A 14,237-nucleotide genomic window follows, 5' to 3' on the forward strand; every position below is an offset into this window, starting at 1 on the left:
ATAGATGAAAATAACATTTATGCTTGTCAAATATTTGTTTCCTGTGGCAGAAGAAACCATCAAGGGAAAGTGTTTTCTATTGTATCAGCACTAACATAATTGATCCCAAGAATAGAATAAAATTTGAAAATAAATTGCTAATGGGATAGTACTTAAATATATAGATACACACACACACCCCTTTTTATATTTCCTGATTTAACAAAGAAAATGTTCTAGGGAAAGTGCAGATCTGATCAAAAGGTCTGGTAATCTTTCCTTCTTTGATTTTCTGCAGCACTTACTGTCTGCATGAATCATTTGGCATGGGCGAATTGTCTTGTGTCTTTTCATGCATGTATTTCTTGTCTATACAATGAAAAGGTGAGCTCCTGGAAGGAAGTTCCCTTTGACACTAAACCCAATCAATGCCTTGTACATAACGGGGATGCCTTAATCACTGACTAGCATGTGCATTTGCAGGGAGGAGCCCCGTGAGATACACTTAAAACCTTTATTCATTGATTTACAAAATGTACAATATTTACAAAATTTAGGCATTAATCCCATATTGACATGAACGCTGTGGGGAGTCTAAAAATAAATAAATGGCACACAGGTTGATATACACATCGCGGCTCTTTGCACTTCAAGCTGTCACCAACCGTGGGATTTAATGGAAGGCTTAATGCGGTAGAAAAGTCAGATGGATGACTAGTCCTGGGCCTTCCACATGAATGGCCCTTCCTTGGCTCCTTGAGGCTGGGAATGGTGAGCAAACCACTTTCTTTGAAGAGAATGAAACACCAGCCATTCTGACAGGTACATGGGGTGCATGCAGCCACATCTGTGTGGAATTTGCAGTGACCCCCCTGGGTGGCAGATGAGTCTGCACCATTGTGGATCTGGTCCCTACACACCACCAGGGAGGCTTTGGAGTGGTGCCTTCTCATTAAGAACCAAGATTTGGACTTCATCTCTTATTTTAATCACATGCAGTACTTGGAAGGTGTCAATGGAGAGTGACCCATGCACAAAAATGTATTTGTAGGTATATACATCAAATTGTCATTGTCTTATGGCATCTTCAGATGGAAGATCAACCTGCCTCCTCTTTGACAGCAAAAGGAATGAATGAGGAAGCCATACCCACACCCCCCCCTAAAGAGAAAACATTGTCTGGGGACACACACAAATGGCATCCTATAGAAGCAGGACTAGACAAACTCCACATGATAAAATGGACAAATTCCCATGATGTCAGGCCTGGAAGTCTTCCTAGGGGGTGGCAATTCCACCTTCCCTTCTTCTTCCATCCCACCTCATCCCATATAACCTAAACTGGAAGGAAAGGCTTCATGTTACTTCTTAGAGCCTCAGTACCTTCATCTGTAACGTGTAAATACTAGTAACGTTCCTTACAGGGTTCTTGCAGGGATTACACGACCCGACTCATGTAAAGTGCTTACTGTGGCGTCTGGCACATAAGAGGTGCTTAGTAAATGTCTTGCTTTCTCTCTCCCTCTACGTCCCCTGCCCCAGTTGTAAGCAACATATTGATAAACCTACCAAACTCTGAATTAAGGTTTTTTGATGCAATTTAGATGATTTTGTTTCAGAGTTTCTGCCGTCAGTTCACATTGGGTCCCTGAGGGGGGCTCATTTTATGAGCCTGAGACATTTTCCTCTGCAGGGCAAATGGACCCTGACAACACTGGCCTCCTGATCAGCAACGACTCCACCGAAGTTCATGGAAATACACCCCCTAACCCTGCAGAGAAACTCATACCAGTGATGGTCACCACCCGAATACTTCTGGGACAATACCACTGAGAAAACCACGAGCAAAAACCTTGAGGCCAACACGTTACTCTTACTCACAACATAAATTAAGTTTTTTCAACACTGGTGCAAGTATTATAGATAACTTTCAACAAACATATATTACAAGCTCTACCACTGTTGAAAAATATGTATTCTAATTCGATCGTTTTGTTCAGAATAAAGAATCTTTTACAATATATTTTAGTCTCTAGTTATGCCATACAAAAATAAATATTGTATAAATGATTTATAAGGAAGAAGAAAAAATTGGAGGTGCCAAAAATATAGGAAGGATGGTGAAAGTTTTACCATTTACTTCAAAAGCAATCATCTGAAAAAAATAAAAACATCTTACTGGGTCTCTTTACTAGTCTCACCATCACTCCAGTGGTCCACCTACTTCTCATCCTAGGATATTACATCTTCTTTTCCTATCAATCTTGAGACAACTTAATGCAGAGCCTTCTCCCTGAAGTCACTGGGGATCTGGAAGAGGGAGAACAAAGAAGGCTCTGGGGCAGTGTAAACTGCAGATGAAAGGTTTGGCAGAGACACTCACTGCACCCTCACAACGAACTCGGATCAACCCCGCACATCTGCCTTTCGTTTTGAAATCCTCTCTCTGTCTCAATTAGCTATGCCTGAATGGAACCTCATGGCTGGAGGAAATAGCCCCATACTGCTGTCAGCCTCTTTGGATACCTATGGGTCCAGGTAGCATCCAGGATTTCATGGAGCACAGTTAGGTGCCAGATGAAGGCCAATCTCACCAATTATATGAAGGGATAGACAGTCACCTTAAGGGTGCCAGTTCCATTAAGTTGGGAAAAATCCTTCTCCAGCCACCTCTCCTCCCATACAAAAAAACTTTTATGATTGCCTTTTTTTTTTTATGTCCCATGAGTCCCGCCATTGGGAGAAGAGTATTGGGACAATTAAATTGGACAAACTGCTTACTAGTTTTCTAGGGACTTGGTCAGACTCTCCAAGGAAATAGTCCATTCATTTGGGAATCAAAGTTTTAAAACTCTAAAGCTATAAATGAATTCATGACTGGAGCACTCAAACCAGGGGTCATTGACCTTTCTGCTGAAGAACACAGATCTACACGTGTCCATATAACATATGCCTAACATCTCAGAGGGCTGCAGGACCTCCTGTGGCTCGTGCATGCATTCCAAACTAAAAGCCCCAAATCTCAGTAAATGCAGAGCTATTTTTTGGAGGGGAAACAAAGGTTTATGGTATAGAACCCAGGGACTGTTTTGGGGGCAGGCTGCTTTGATGAGGTCTTGGACTTGAAATGACTACATTGGAGCAATGCTTGTTCCCCGTGGTAAGTGGAAGTGCTTGGCCGTGAAGACATCCGTGAGTGTTATGGTTTCACATGTGTGGCTACTGTCAGGCCAATGCCTCATGCATGACTATGGACCCTCCACATCCCCATGGATCGTTACGACACATGGTGCCTTTGAGCTGCTATAACGTGAGTCCCAACCACACCCACAAGCAGGACACTATCACTGACATGCAGCCTCGGTGCCCATATGTCTGATTTATGGGTGACGTCGTGGTAAATGTGGCATCACTTTCATTTCGGGGGAGCGGCAAGTTACAGATATTTCCTTCACAACAGGAAGTGCAGACCTGAAAGAAAGGAAGAGAAAAAGAAGGGTGATGAGAAGCCGGCAGGTCTGGGAGGGGGCCAGAGATTTTTGAAGGAATTGTCTCCCTCACAGCAAAACTCAAATGAGAGTTACCTGTTTTACAAAGGAGACACCAACCCTACATTTAAGGGGGTGGGATGAAATTTCACCTGGTTTATCACAATAAACCCCTGTCCCCCAGACTAAATTCTAGGAATGTGCATTGTTTTTGACATCCTACCATGTGGTTATTACACAGTTTTACAGTCTTCCTAGGTCTCAGCTCTTCCATCTAGGAAATGGGAATTGTAATACTTACCTTTCTCAGAGACACTCTCATGGTAAACGTTCATTTGCCAAGTTTTCACAGTGAAAGTGAAGTGGCTACAACGCAGTGAATTTAAACTTAAGTATTTACTTTCATTAGAATTGTCTGCATAATTAGCTCCATTCCAGTGGGTGAGTTAAAGTTTGAAGGGTTTTCATTTACGCAATTACTCCTGCTTTATACTGCTTTCCTCACGCATCATAAGAAAAAATAAACCCCAAAGGGTTATAGACAGAAATTATTTTAGGCCTTGGCTACACAAAGTACAGTAGCTTCAGCTTCAACTGGGAATTTATTAGAAATGCAGAATCTCAAAACTTGCACCCAGTTGAGGAATTTAGAAGGTGCATTTGAACAAGATCCCCAAGTGATTCATAGGCACAGTAATGTTCTAAAAACTCTATGATGCTTAATATCCTGTACAGTCATTATCCTGCAGAGGTCTGAGTTTGGTCACAGTTGACATGGGCTAAGACGACATTATAATGTTGAGGAGAGAAACTAGAGGTCAGAAGTGACTCTGGATTCTGTCTCTGTTACTAGCTGTGTCGCCTGAGCCCATGACATCACTTCTCTGATCTATAGCTTCCACTTGGCTAAAGTAGCCACTATAACCTGAGAGCCAAGCTTAGCTGGGGGAGGGGGGAGGTCAAGTAAAACCCTTGGGATTACCTTTCATATTTCACTTATTCTGTATGACAATTATTTCTCAGTAAAACTGAAAAAAATTAATTCTTTGTGTTTTCGACAAGTTACTTGAAAATTGGGTGTCTTCTTAAGAGAAAGAAGCCCCTACTAACAGTAAGAGTGGGAGTTGCCCCCAACCACCAGGAAGGCAGCCTGATGGGGAGAAGTGGGCAGCCTCCAAAAAAAGGTCAAGGGCTGATATACAAGATCACAGGTGCAGCCAGCTCGGAACGACGGGCGAGAGAGGCAGGAGCATCCCCCACTCCAACCATGAGTCAGGCTGCCTTCCTCTGAGTCTCTATATTCTCCTTCTCCATAGAAGGCAAGGCTGCCTTCTGAGTTTGTTTTACACTGAGTGCTTCTGACCAGGCACCAGAGGGAGGCATCCCACAAGGAGATGGTCCTCTTGTCACCTGCTCAAATGACTCAGGAGCCAATGGATACCCTCCCCAAATCAGCATCCCAATAGAGATATGAACCCCGCTTTACAGAAAGTTATCAAAGCTAAATTGCCTTGGCCATCTTCAGCTGACTGAACTGTTAGTACATCTGCAATGCTCTACCATGAGGGCATAACCGGCCCCTTGCTCCTGTCCCTTTTGGTAACTTTATTACTTTCTTCTGAGTGAAGAAAGGGCTTACAGTAATTCCAATACCCTCTTGGTCTTGTGTTTACATAATTTATACCAGTTATCCTGTGCCCTAGTATAAATTTTTATTCCTTTAGCGCCAACAGGAAAGGGAGCATCTTGTCATAACGGTATAAAGACAGTCAAAAGCCAGCCTACGTCAGGGAGTAAGGATTGGCTCGTGAACCCTGGTGGGCGTCTGGAGAGGAGGAAGCCTGACTATGCTGTCCTGTCACTTGCTTTGTTGCCAGACCTTGTGGCCTTCATGCTCGGAGTCTCTGCAGCCAGTGGACAAGCAGTCTTCCAGCGGAACGCAGCGCTTGGTGACAGAGATGCTGTTTCCTGTGACTTCCATGGTGTGCTGAGTGTAGCAGTATCTAGTCTCTGTCAACAGAGAAAATTTGTTTTAATTGAGACGAGAAATATTAGCCCAACCTGCTTGAAAGGGAAACAGGTGTGTCGACACTAGGATCTAACAGCATCTGGAACATATACTGTGTCAAGTTGATATCTGGTCCCAAAGATCTCCTTGGAGAGATCCACTTCACCGTGGTAGAAAGGAGGCCTTCTGAAGAATACTAGTCTCTCTGCCCATAAATCTCCATAAACCAAGACCCAGTGGTATTAGTCTTTGCCTTCCAACAAATTTTGCCACTGTGTTGATTTTTATTTTTAGGGGAGGAGAGGTTTGGAGCGATGATTGAAGATGTAAGAGTCATAGTAATTTTCAGGAAGACGAAGGGGTGAAAACATTCAAAGAACACAAGGTTAAAAGAAAAAAAGTAAGGCAGGTAACAAAGATCTTCAAATTGAGAAAAGACTATAGGGGATACTGGTGTGTGTGTGTGTGTGTGTGTCCAAGTGTGTGTGTGTGCTCACACACACGACTGGGAAACAGCTATTTCCAAGTAAGACAGAATGATTAAAAATAGATTCATTGTATCTGGAGAAAATGACTTTATCCAAAAGAGAACTTCTTGCCTATGAGCATAGCTGGATCCTACAATTCATGACAGGAGAAAACTAACCCAACAAGAAAGGTATTCCCGATTGAGGAGTCTCACCATCTCTCCCCAGCGTGATTTCAGTATCTTTCCAAAAAGGCAGACGAAGACCATGAAGTGAGTTTCTAGAGTCCCTCTAAGCTTAGGAGTCTGAAAACTTGAGATTTCTTCCAAGATTCTATGGAGAATTTCTTAACTTGCAATTTAAAGAAAAATGGTTTTGTCAGTGTAATTCTTTAAGGCCTCCAGGTGGTATCAGCTTTCTAAGTCTGGGATTTAGGAGAAAGTTCCTGCTCCACTTTTAGATTGAAAACAAAAAAAAGAATAATTCTTTTTTTTTTTTGCGGTACGCGGGCCTCTCACTGTTGTGGCCTCTCCCGTTGCGGAGCACAGGCTCTGGACACGCAGGCCCAGCAGCCATGGCTCACAGGCCCAGCCGCTCCATGGCATGTGGGATCTTCCTGGACCGGGGCACGAACCCGTGTCCCCTGCATCAGCAGGCGGACTCTCAACCACTGTGCCACCAGGGAAGCCCAAAAAGAATAATTCTTAAGAAATGTCATTGAGGTGTTTTTCATCCATATCTTGGGCTGAACTTTTCATGCTTTATACATTTTGGATATTTCGTGGCTAATATGGAATTATGACCTTCTATGATATTATTTATTAGGCAATAAAAATTCCCCTCACCAAAGTACTAACATCAAGAGAAGAAAGCTCAGGGATTTTCGGCCCTGAGAATGAGCTAATACAGACCACACAGACACATCTTGGGAGTCATGAAAATCAGGGGTTTTAATATTCTTCCTAGACATCCCCACCTGACAGAACCTGAGTGGCCTGAGTCTCGCTAAGGGCGAAGACTTGCCCAACATTGGTATGTGTACCTGAACTGAGTCTGTGTCAATGCCCTCCCCTAAACGCTGTCTCCACACTGCCCCCCGACCAGAATTTCATCACTTGGGATCAGGTGAGGGCAATTCCTAGCTTGCTTAAGATCCTGGGGGCTCTTTGGAGTGGGGTAAAAGTAAGGTCACCCTATGAGCTCACAAGAAAACCTGAAAGTTTTGCACCTGGCAATGATTCTCCCAAGGCTCGAAAATATTTCAAAATTGGAGTGGTTGTTTTTCTGATGAAGAGGAGATGGCATGATTTATTTATTTATTTTTTAAGACTTTAGCGGGGTTTAACAACTGGAGGCCAGTGCCCTGAGAGCTTTACCACATCTTTCAGAGAGGACTGGTTTACTTCTTTAGTATCAGACTTGGATGTTAACGGCCATGCTAGGGACGCCTTTCTTAGCCCCACTCCCACTTCAGACATTCAAGAAAGCCACGTTCTTATCTCCTGTCTCCTCTTCCCGCAGCTGGAGCAGGTGCCAGAGGTTTTATTGCTCCGAGTGTAAATCTGAGCAGATAAGATCATACATTTATGGAATAAGTAAATCATTCCATGGTTTCAGTTTTGGAAATTAGGTTTGTCCCTCAAGTATTGAATTATCTTGTTTTAAGGATAAGCCTTAAAATAACAATTGGTGAACATGATAGAACCACTTTTTGTTCATACTTTTATGTCCATAACAAACTCTCTTTTAATTTACGAACTGGAAGCTTATTCCATTATGTGAAAGTAGAAACAATTGATGAACCTGTTTTTGTTTTTTTCAAGATGATATGCAAAAGCCCAATACCTAGTAAGCCAATTCTTGCCATTCCGGGAAAAAAATGGTGATCAGTGATGAGACTGGATAAGAATTTTTTCTTACACTTCACCAAGTCCAATCCATAGAGCAAAGATATATTGAGAGTACCCCATTACTTGCAGCAGTAAAGACCTCAGATCTGAAGCAGCAATCACTTGAAAATATCCATTCTTACCTCGCAAAACCCCGAGGTGAGTTGTGAAATGTTAACGTGGAAAAGGGTTCTGTGGTTCAATAAGTTTTGGAAATGCTCAAGGTTGAGCAGCTTTCTTTAGTGGATAACTTACGAAAGCCTTGAATTTGTATTGTGATCTCCAAGGCGGGGTGAGAGGACGGGGCAAGCAGGCAGAATTTCCCAAGCAGAACTAGGTGGACCACATGTGGCTTATCACTGGTGGTAGGATTGATAAAAACTGAGTTTCAGCCCCAGAGCCCTGCTTGCCATGCATTTTGAATAATCCTTGAGTTAGTAATGAGGTTATATGAGAATCAAGCCTGCTGATCACTTCACACTAAAAGGATTTCAAAGACTTTTATCTAAAAGATAAAAGATGGATTTGAATTTCTACCAGTTTACTTTCAGCCTCTATATCTCATATTCCACAACTGCATGGAATTCCCAGAGGCTGTGAAACAAAAGTCTTTTACTGTGAGACTCACTGGCATTCAACTAAAATCAGAACTGGGTAAGAAAGCTTAATCAAGTATCGGAGAATACAATTTTTATGAAATTCACACACATACACACACACAGAGTTTCTTGCAGATAGCATATAGTTGGGTCATGTGTTTTAGTATTCTGCCAATCCATTCCTTTTACTTTTACATTTAATGTAATTATTTACATGTAGCACTTAATTCTGCCATTTTAATTTTAATTTTCTGTTTGTTCTATTTTGGGTTGTTTGTTTTTTGTCTATTTTCTTTTTCCGGCATTCCTGTGGGCTACTTGAACATTTTCTAGAATTCCATTTTGAGTTATCTATAGGGTTTTGGGGTGTATCTCTTTGTATAGTTTTTCTTTTGTGTGTGTTTTTTCATGGTTGCTCAGGTATTAAATTATATGCATAACTTATCATAGTCTGCTGACATCATTTTATCAGTTCGAGTGAAGTATAGCAATCTCACCTCTGTTCACGTCTTATTACCCTCTCTTGTTTGTAATATAATTGTCTTCAGCAATCCCCTACATACATTTAGAACCACATTAGCATTACAATTTTTGCTTCAACCATCAAACATAATTTAGAAAACTCAAGAGAAAACAGACAATCGTATTGTCAAAGACATATTTTTGCTTACCATGTTTTTTCTTCCTTTCTGCTGCTCCAAGTTTCCTTCTTTCATCATTTCCTTTCTGTGTCTGTCTTTGTGTAGATTTCTTTAGTTTTATCCTCTTTGGGGTTCACCCACCTTCTTGAATCTGCAGGATTTCATCTTTTACCAAATTTAGAAGGTTTCATCCATAAGTTCTTTGAGTACTTTTTTCAGCTCTGCACTTTTTCTGTTCTTCTGGGACTCCAGTGACACAGTGTTAAATCTTTTGTTATACTCCCACAGATCGCTGAGGCTCTGTTTTTGTTTTTGTTTAAATTTTTTAATCTATTTTCTCTCTGGTGTTCAGAAGTGGTAATTTCTATTGTTCTACCTTCCAGTTCACTGATTCTTTCCTCTCTCTTCCACTCTACTGTTGAACCCATCCACTCAGTGTTAACTTCAGTTACAGTATTTACAGTTCTGAACTTTCCATCTGGTTCTTCTTTATATTTTCTATTTCCTTGCTTAGACTTTATTTCTCATTTGTTTCAAGTTTGTTTATAATTATTCATTGAAACATTTTTATTATGGTTGTTTTAAAAATTTGTTAGGTAATTCTAACATCTTTGTAGTTATCTCATTGTTGGTATCTATTAATTGTAATTTTTCATTCTGTTTGAGATCTTCCTGGTACAACAAGTGATTTTTTTATTGAAACCTGGACATTTTGGTATTATGTTATGACATTCTGGATCTTTTTTTTTTTTTAACACCTTTATTGGAGTATAATTGCTTTACATTGTTGTGTTAGTTTCTGCTGTATAACAAAGTGAATCAGCTATATATATACTTATATCCCCATATCCCCTCCCTCTTGTGACTCCCTCCTACCCTCCCTATCCCACCCCTCTCGTTGGTCACAGAGCACCAAGCTGATCTCCTTGTGCTATGAGGCTGCTTCCCACTAGCTACCTATTTTACATTTGGTAGTGTATATACGTCCATGCCACTCTCTCACTTCATCCCAGCTTACCCTTCCCCTTCCCCATGTCCTCAAGTCCACTCTCTATGTCTGTGTTTTCATTCCTGTCCTGCCTCTAGGTTCTTCAGAACCATTTTTTTTTTTTTTTTTAGATTCCATGTATATGTGTTAGCATACGGTATTTGTTTTTCTATTTCTGACTTACTTCACTTTGTATAACAGTCTCTAGGTCCATCCACCTCACTACAAATAACTCAATTTCATTCCTTTTTATGGCTGAGGAATATTCCATTGTATATATGTGCCACATCTTCTTCATCCATTCATCTGTCGATGGACACTTAGGTTGCTTCCATGTCCTGGCTATTGTAAACAGAGCTGCAATGAACATTGTGGTACATGACTCATTTTGAATTATGTTTTTCTCAGGGTATATGCCCAGTAGTGGGATTGCTGGGTCATATGGTAGCTCTATTTTTAGTATTTTAAGGAACCTCCAAACTGTTCTCCATAGTGGCTGTATCAATTTACATTCCCACCAACAGTGCAAGAGGGCTCCCTTTTCTCCACACCCTCTATAGCATTTATCATTTGTAGACCTTTTGATGATGGTCATTTTGACCCTTGTGGGGTGATACCTCATTGTAGTTTTGATTTGCATTTCTCTAATGATTAGTGATGTTGAGCATCCTTTCATGTGTTTGTTGGCAATCTGTATATCTTCTTTGGAGAAATGTCTATTTAGGTCTTCTGCCCATTTTTGGATTGGGTTGTGTTTTTTTTGATATTGAGCTGCATGAGCTGCTTGTATTATTTGGAGATTAATCCTTTGTCAGTTGCTTCGTTTGCAAATATTTTCTCCCATTCTGAGGGTTGTCTTTTCGTCTTGTTTAGGTTTCCTTTGCTGTGCAAAAGCTGTTAAGTTTCATTAGGTCCCATTTGTTTATTTTTGTTTTTATTTCCATTTCTCTAGGAGGTGGGTCAAAAAGGATCTTGCTGTGATTTATGTCATAGAGTATTCTGCCTATGTTTTCCTCTAAGAGTTTTATAGTGTCTGAGCTTACATTTAGGTCTTTAATCCATATTAAGTTTACTTTTGTGTACGGTGTTAGGGAGTGTTCTAATTTCATTTTTTTATATGTAGCTGTCCAGTTTTCCCAGCACCACTTATTGAAGAGGCTGTCTTTTCTCCATTGTATATTCTTGCCTCCTTTTGTCAAAGATAGGGGACCATATTTGCATGGGTTTATCTCTGGGCTTTCTATCCTATTCCATTTACCTATATATCTATTTTTGTGCCAGTACCATACTGTCTTGATTAATGTAGCTTTGTCATATAGTCTGAAGTCAGGGAGTCTGATTCCTCCAGCTTTGTTTTTCTTTTTCAAGATTGCTTTGGCTATTCGGGGTCTTTTGTGTTTCCATACAAATTGTGAAATTTTTTGTTCTAGTTCTGTGAAAAATGCCATTGGTAGTTTGATAGGGATTGCACTGAATCTGTAGATTGCTTTGGGTAGTATAGTCATCTGGATCTTATTTAAACCTTCTGTTTTAGCTAACGTCCTCTGAAACAGTCCCAGTAGGGGAAGGGGGGCTGCTGCCTCATTACTGCTAGGTAGCAGTCAAGTCCAGGTTCCCTACTCTGTCTCCTTTCACAGCTGAGAGGGCTCTCCTAATTATTTCTCGATGGAAGTGGGATTTCCAGCTCCTCACTAGGCCTCCTATGATACCTTGCTGGCTGAGAGTGGTAGGAGTGCCTTGTTAATGATCCCCACATGGCCTCAACTGATGCCACTCTACTGATGTGTGTGTGTGGCCTCATTACCACTGGGCACTAGTGGAGTCCTGACTCTTCACTAGGCCTCCTCTGACACAACCCCAACAGGGAGGGGGATAACAATGTCATTATTGCTGGATGAGGACAGAAGTCCAGGCCCCAGACCTGGTCTCTACTGACACTATGGGGGAGGCCTCATTACCACCTAGGGGGGATAAAAGTCTCTCCTATTCACTTTTTTCTGACAGCATCTCAGAAGAGGATGGTGTGTCTCATCACAGCCTGTTGAGTGTGGAAGTGTAAGACTTTGTTAGCATGCGGGGAGGGACCTATAATTTTTTTTTCTGTGGTATTTGGCTGGAGTAGAGTGATTATTGTCTAGAAGATTTCTGTCTTTCTGGGCTACCCACTTCTTGGTCCTTCGGCTACGGAGGACTAACTTTCGTTGGAATTTATTTTTTTGGTACTTGTGGCATTTCCAGGTTGCCAGCTTCTTCATCTCCAAGTCTGGAAAATATGGGACAAAAAGAAAACCCAGAGAACTCACCTCCTTGGGTCTTGAGGTCCTTTGCTAGTCTGCTTTTTTCTCTCCATCTTTCAGAGTCTTTTTTTTTTTCCATATATATAATATTTAGGAATTTAGTTGTACTTAGAAGGAAGAATAGAAAAATCCATCTGCTCTGTCTTTCCAAAAATCCTCAGCACTTCTGACACTTTGAGCTAGCTAGTTCTGTTTTGGGGGACTGACCTGTACAATGTAGGATATTTAGCAGGATCTACGGCCTCTTCTCACTAGATGCCAGTAGCAGCCCCAACTGTGGCAACCAAAAATGTCTCCATATATTAGTAAGTGTCCCCTGAGGGGCAAAATCACTCCCAGTTAAGATGTACTGTTCAAGATTATAATCTTCTTGAGAATAAAGTCCAGTCTTGTTCATGTCTGCATTTCCCTACCAAACCTCCTCCCCAAATACAGCACAGGACCTTGCACAATATAGCAGGTGCTTAATGTATTAAGAATAGAGATGGATGGGTGGGAAGAATACATGTACCTGACTTCTACAACTCAAGATTGAACCAAATCAAAACATTTTAACTTAGTTCTATGATATCTATAACACCTCTTCCATTTCTGTAGTTTGAGTGATCTCTTCAAATTTGAAAGTGAAATAATATTATATTTCAATCAGTTGTGCAACTTTCACACAGTATAACTGCTTTGGAAAATTATTTGCCAGGATCTACTAAATCTAAACCTGTGCATATTCTAGGAATCAGCAATTCCACCCTTACATATATAGCCAACAAAAGTGATAAGTACTAGAATGTTCATAGAATAATTCTCTATACAAAAAAAAAAAACCCTTGGAAACTATAAAAATGCCCAATGGTAGAATAAATAAATAAGTTATGGCATATACTCACACAGCAATGAGAATGAATGGCCTAGAAGTAGATTTAACAAAATGGACAAATCTCCCATAATACTGAGTGACTAGTAGTTCCTAGCTTTTTCTTTTCTTTCCCAAGTAAGAAATTTCTCAAGGCAGAAATTAAAAATAAATACTTATCAACCAGATTGATTCATAACTGCTCCCCTTTACCCTGCAGTCAGCATCTCTTGAAGAAACCACCAAACAGATACTTCTCTCTTTTTTAAAAACACCATCCACAGCTCTTAAGGACAGGTGACAGGCTCACTTGAGGAATCTCTCTTTTAAAGCATATCACTGAAACTCAGAAAGCAATGTTTTTATTTCCAGACAAAGGCCAAGGAGGTGGCTGGAAAAGGATGCAAAGCTAGTGAGGATAGACGGGACTTTATGGTGGACAGTAGTTAAAATCAAAGCAACAGGCAAAAGCATCAAATGGATGCTTCCTATCTGAGGCAACTGTGTGAACAGAAAATACTTAGTCAAAAACACTGAATTCGGGCTTCCCTGGTGGCGCAGTGGTTGAGGGTCCGCCTGCTGATGCAGGGGACACGGGTTCGTACCCCAGTCCGGGAGGATCCCACATGCTGCAGAGTGGCTGGGCCCGTGAGCCATGGCTGCTGAGCCTGCGCGTCCGGAGCCTGTTGCTCCACAACGGGAGAGGCCACAACAGTGAGAGGCCCGCGTACCACAAAAAAACAAAACAAAAAACACTGAATTAGAGTAGGTCAGATGCTCTCAAGGTACAAACAAAATCTTGCTTAGGCTGACAGAAGAACTTTTGTTTAAAAAGTTGCTGGAAAAATTCTAACTGAAGAGTGATTCTGAGAATTCCAATGCCACTTGAGAAGAACCAAGAAATGGTAGGATAAAATGAAAATAGCAACAAAAATCTTATGAAAGCATAGGTGAGCTACCAAGGCAGACAGGATTTGAAGAACAAGATACCAGCAAAACCAGCAACACGGTAAGCTGAGCCCAACACCCTG

At 41.1% G+C, this 14,237-nt stretch overlaps 1 protein-coding gene across 3 annotated transcripts in view; it reads right to left on the reverse strand.

Moving 5' to 3' along the window:
* Nucleotides 1-479: 479 nt before the first annotated feature.
* LYPD6 (LY6/PLAUR domain containing 6) overlaps nucleotides 480-14,237 on the reverse strand; it is a 109,395-nt gene continuing 95,637 nt past the window's right edge. For 2 of the 3 annotated variants that reach the window (XM_027131546.1, XM_027131557.1), the window contains exons 4-5: nucleotides 5,347-5,477; nucleotides 480-3,450 (exon numbers count right to left, since the gene is read on the reverse strand). In XM_027131546.1, the coding sequence (XP_026987347.1) occupies nucleotides 3,283-3,450; nucleotides 5,347-5,477 (299 nt within the window). In that variant the 3' untranslated portion in view covers nucleotides 480-3,282. The remainder of the gene's footprint in view (nucleotides 3,451-5,346; nucleotides 5,478-14,237) is intronic. The other variant, XM_027131565.1, reaches the window with a different exon arrangement.

Source organism: Aethalodelphis obliquidens, unplaced genomic scaffold, assembly GCF_003676395.1.
Source record: "Aethalodelphis obliquidens isolate GAN/ISIS:26980383/991018 unplaced genomic scaffold, ASM367639v1 scaffold2, whole genome shotgun sequence".
NCBI lineage: Eukaryota > Metazoa > Chordata > Mammalia > Artiodactyla > Delphinidae > Aethalodelphis > Aethalodelphis obliquidens.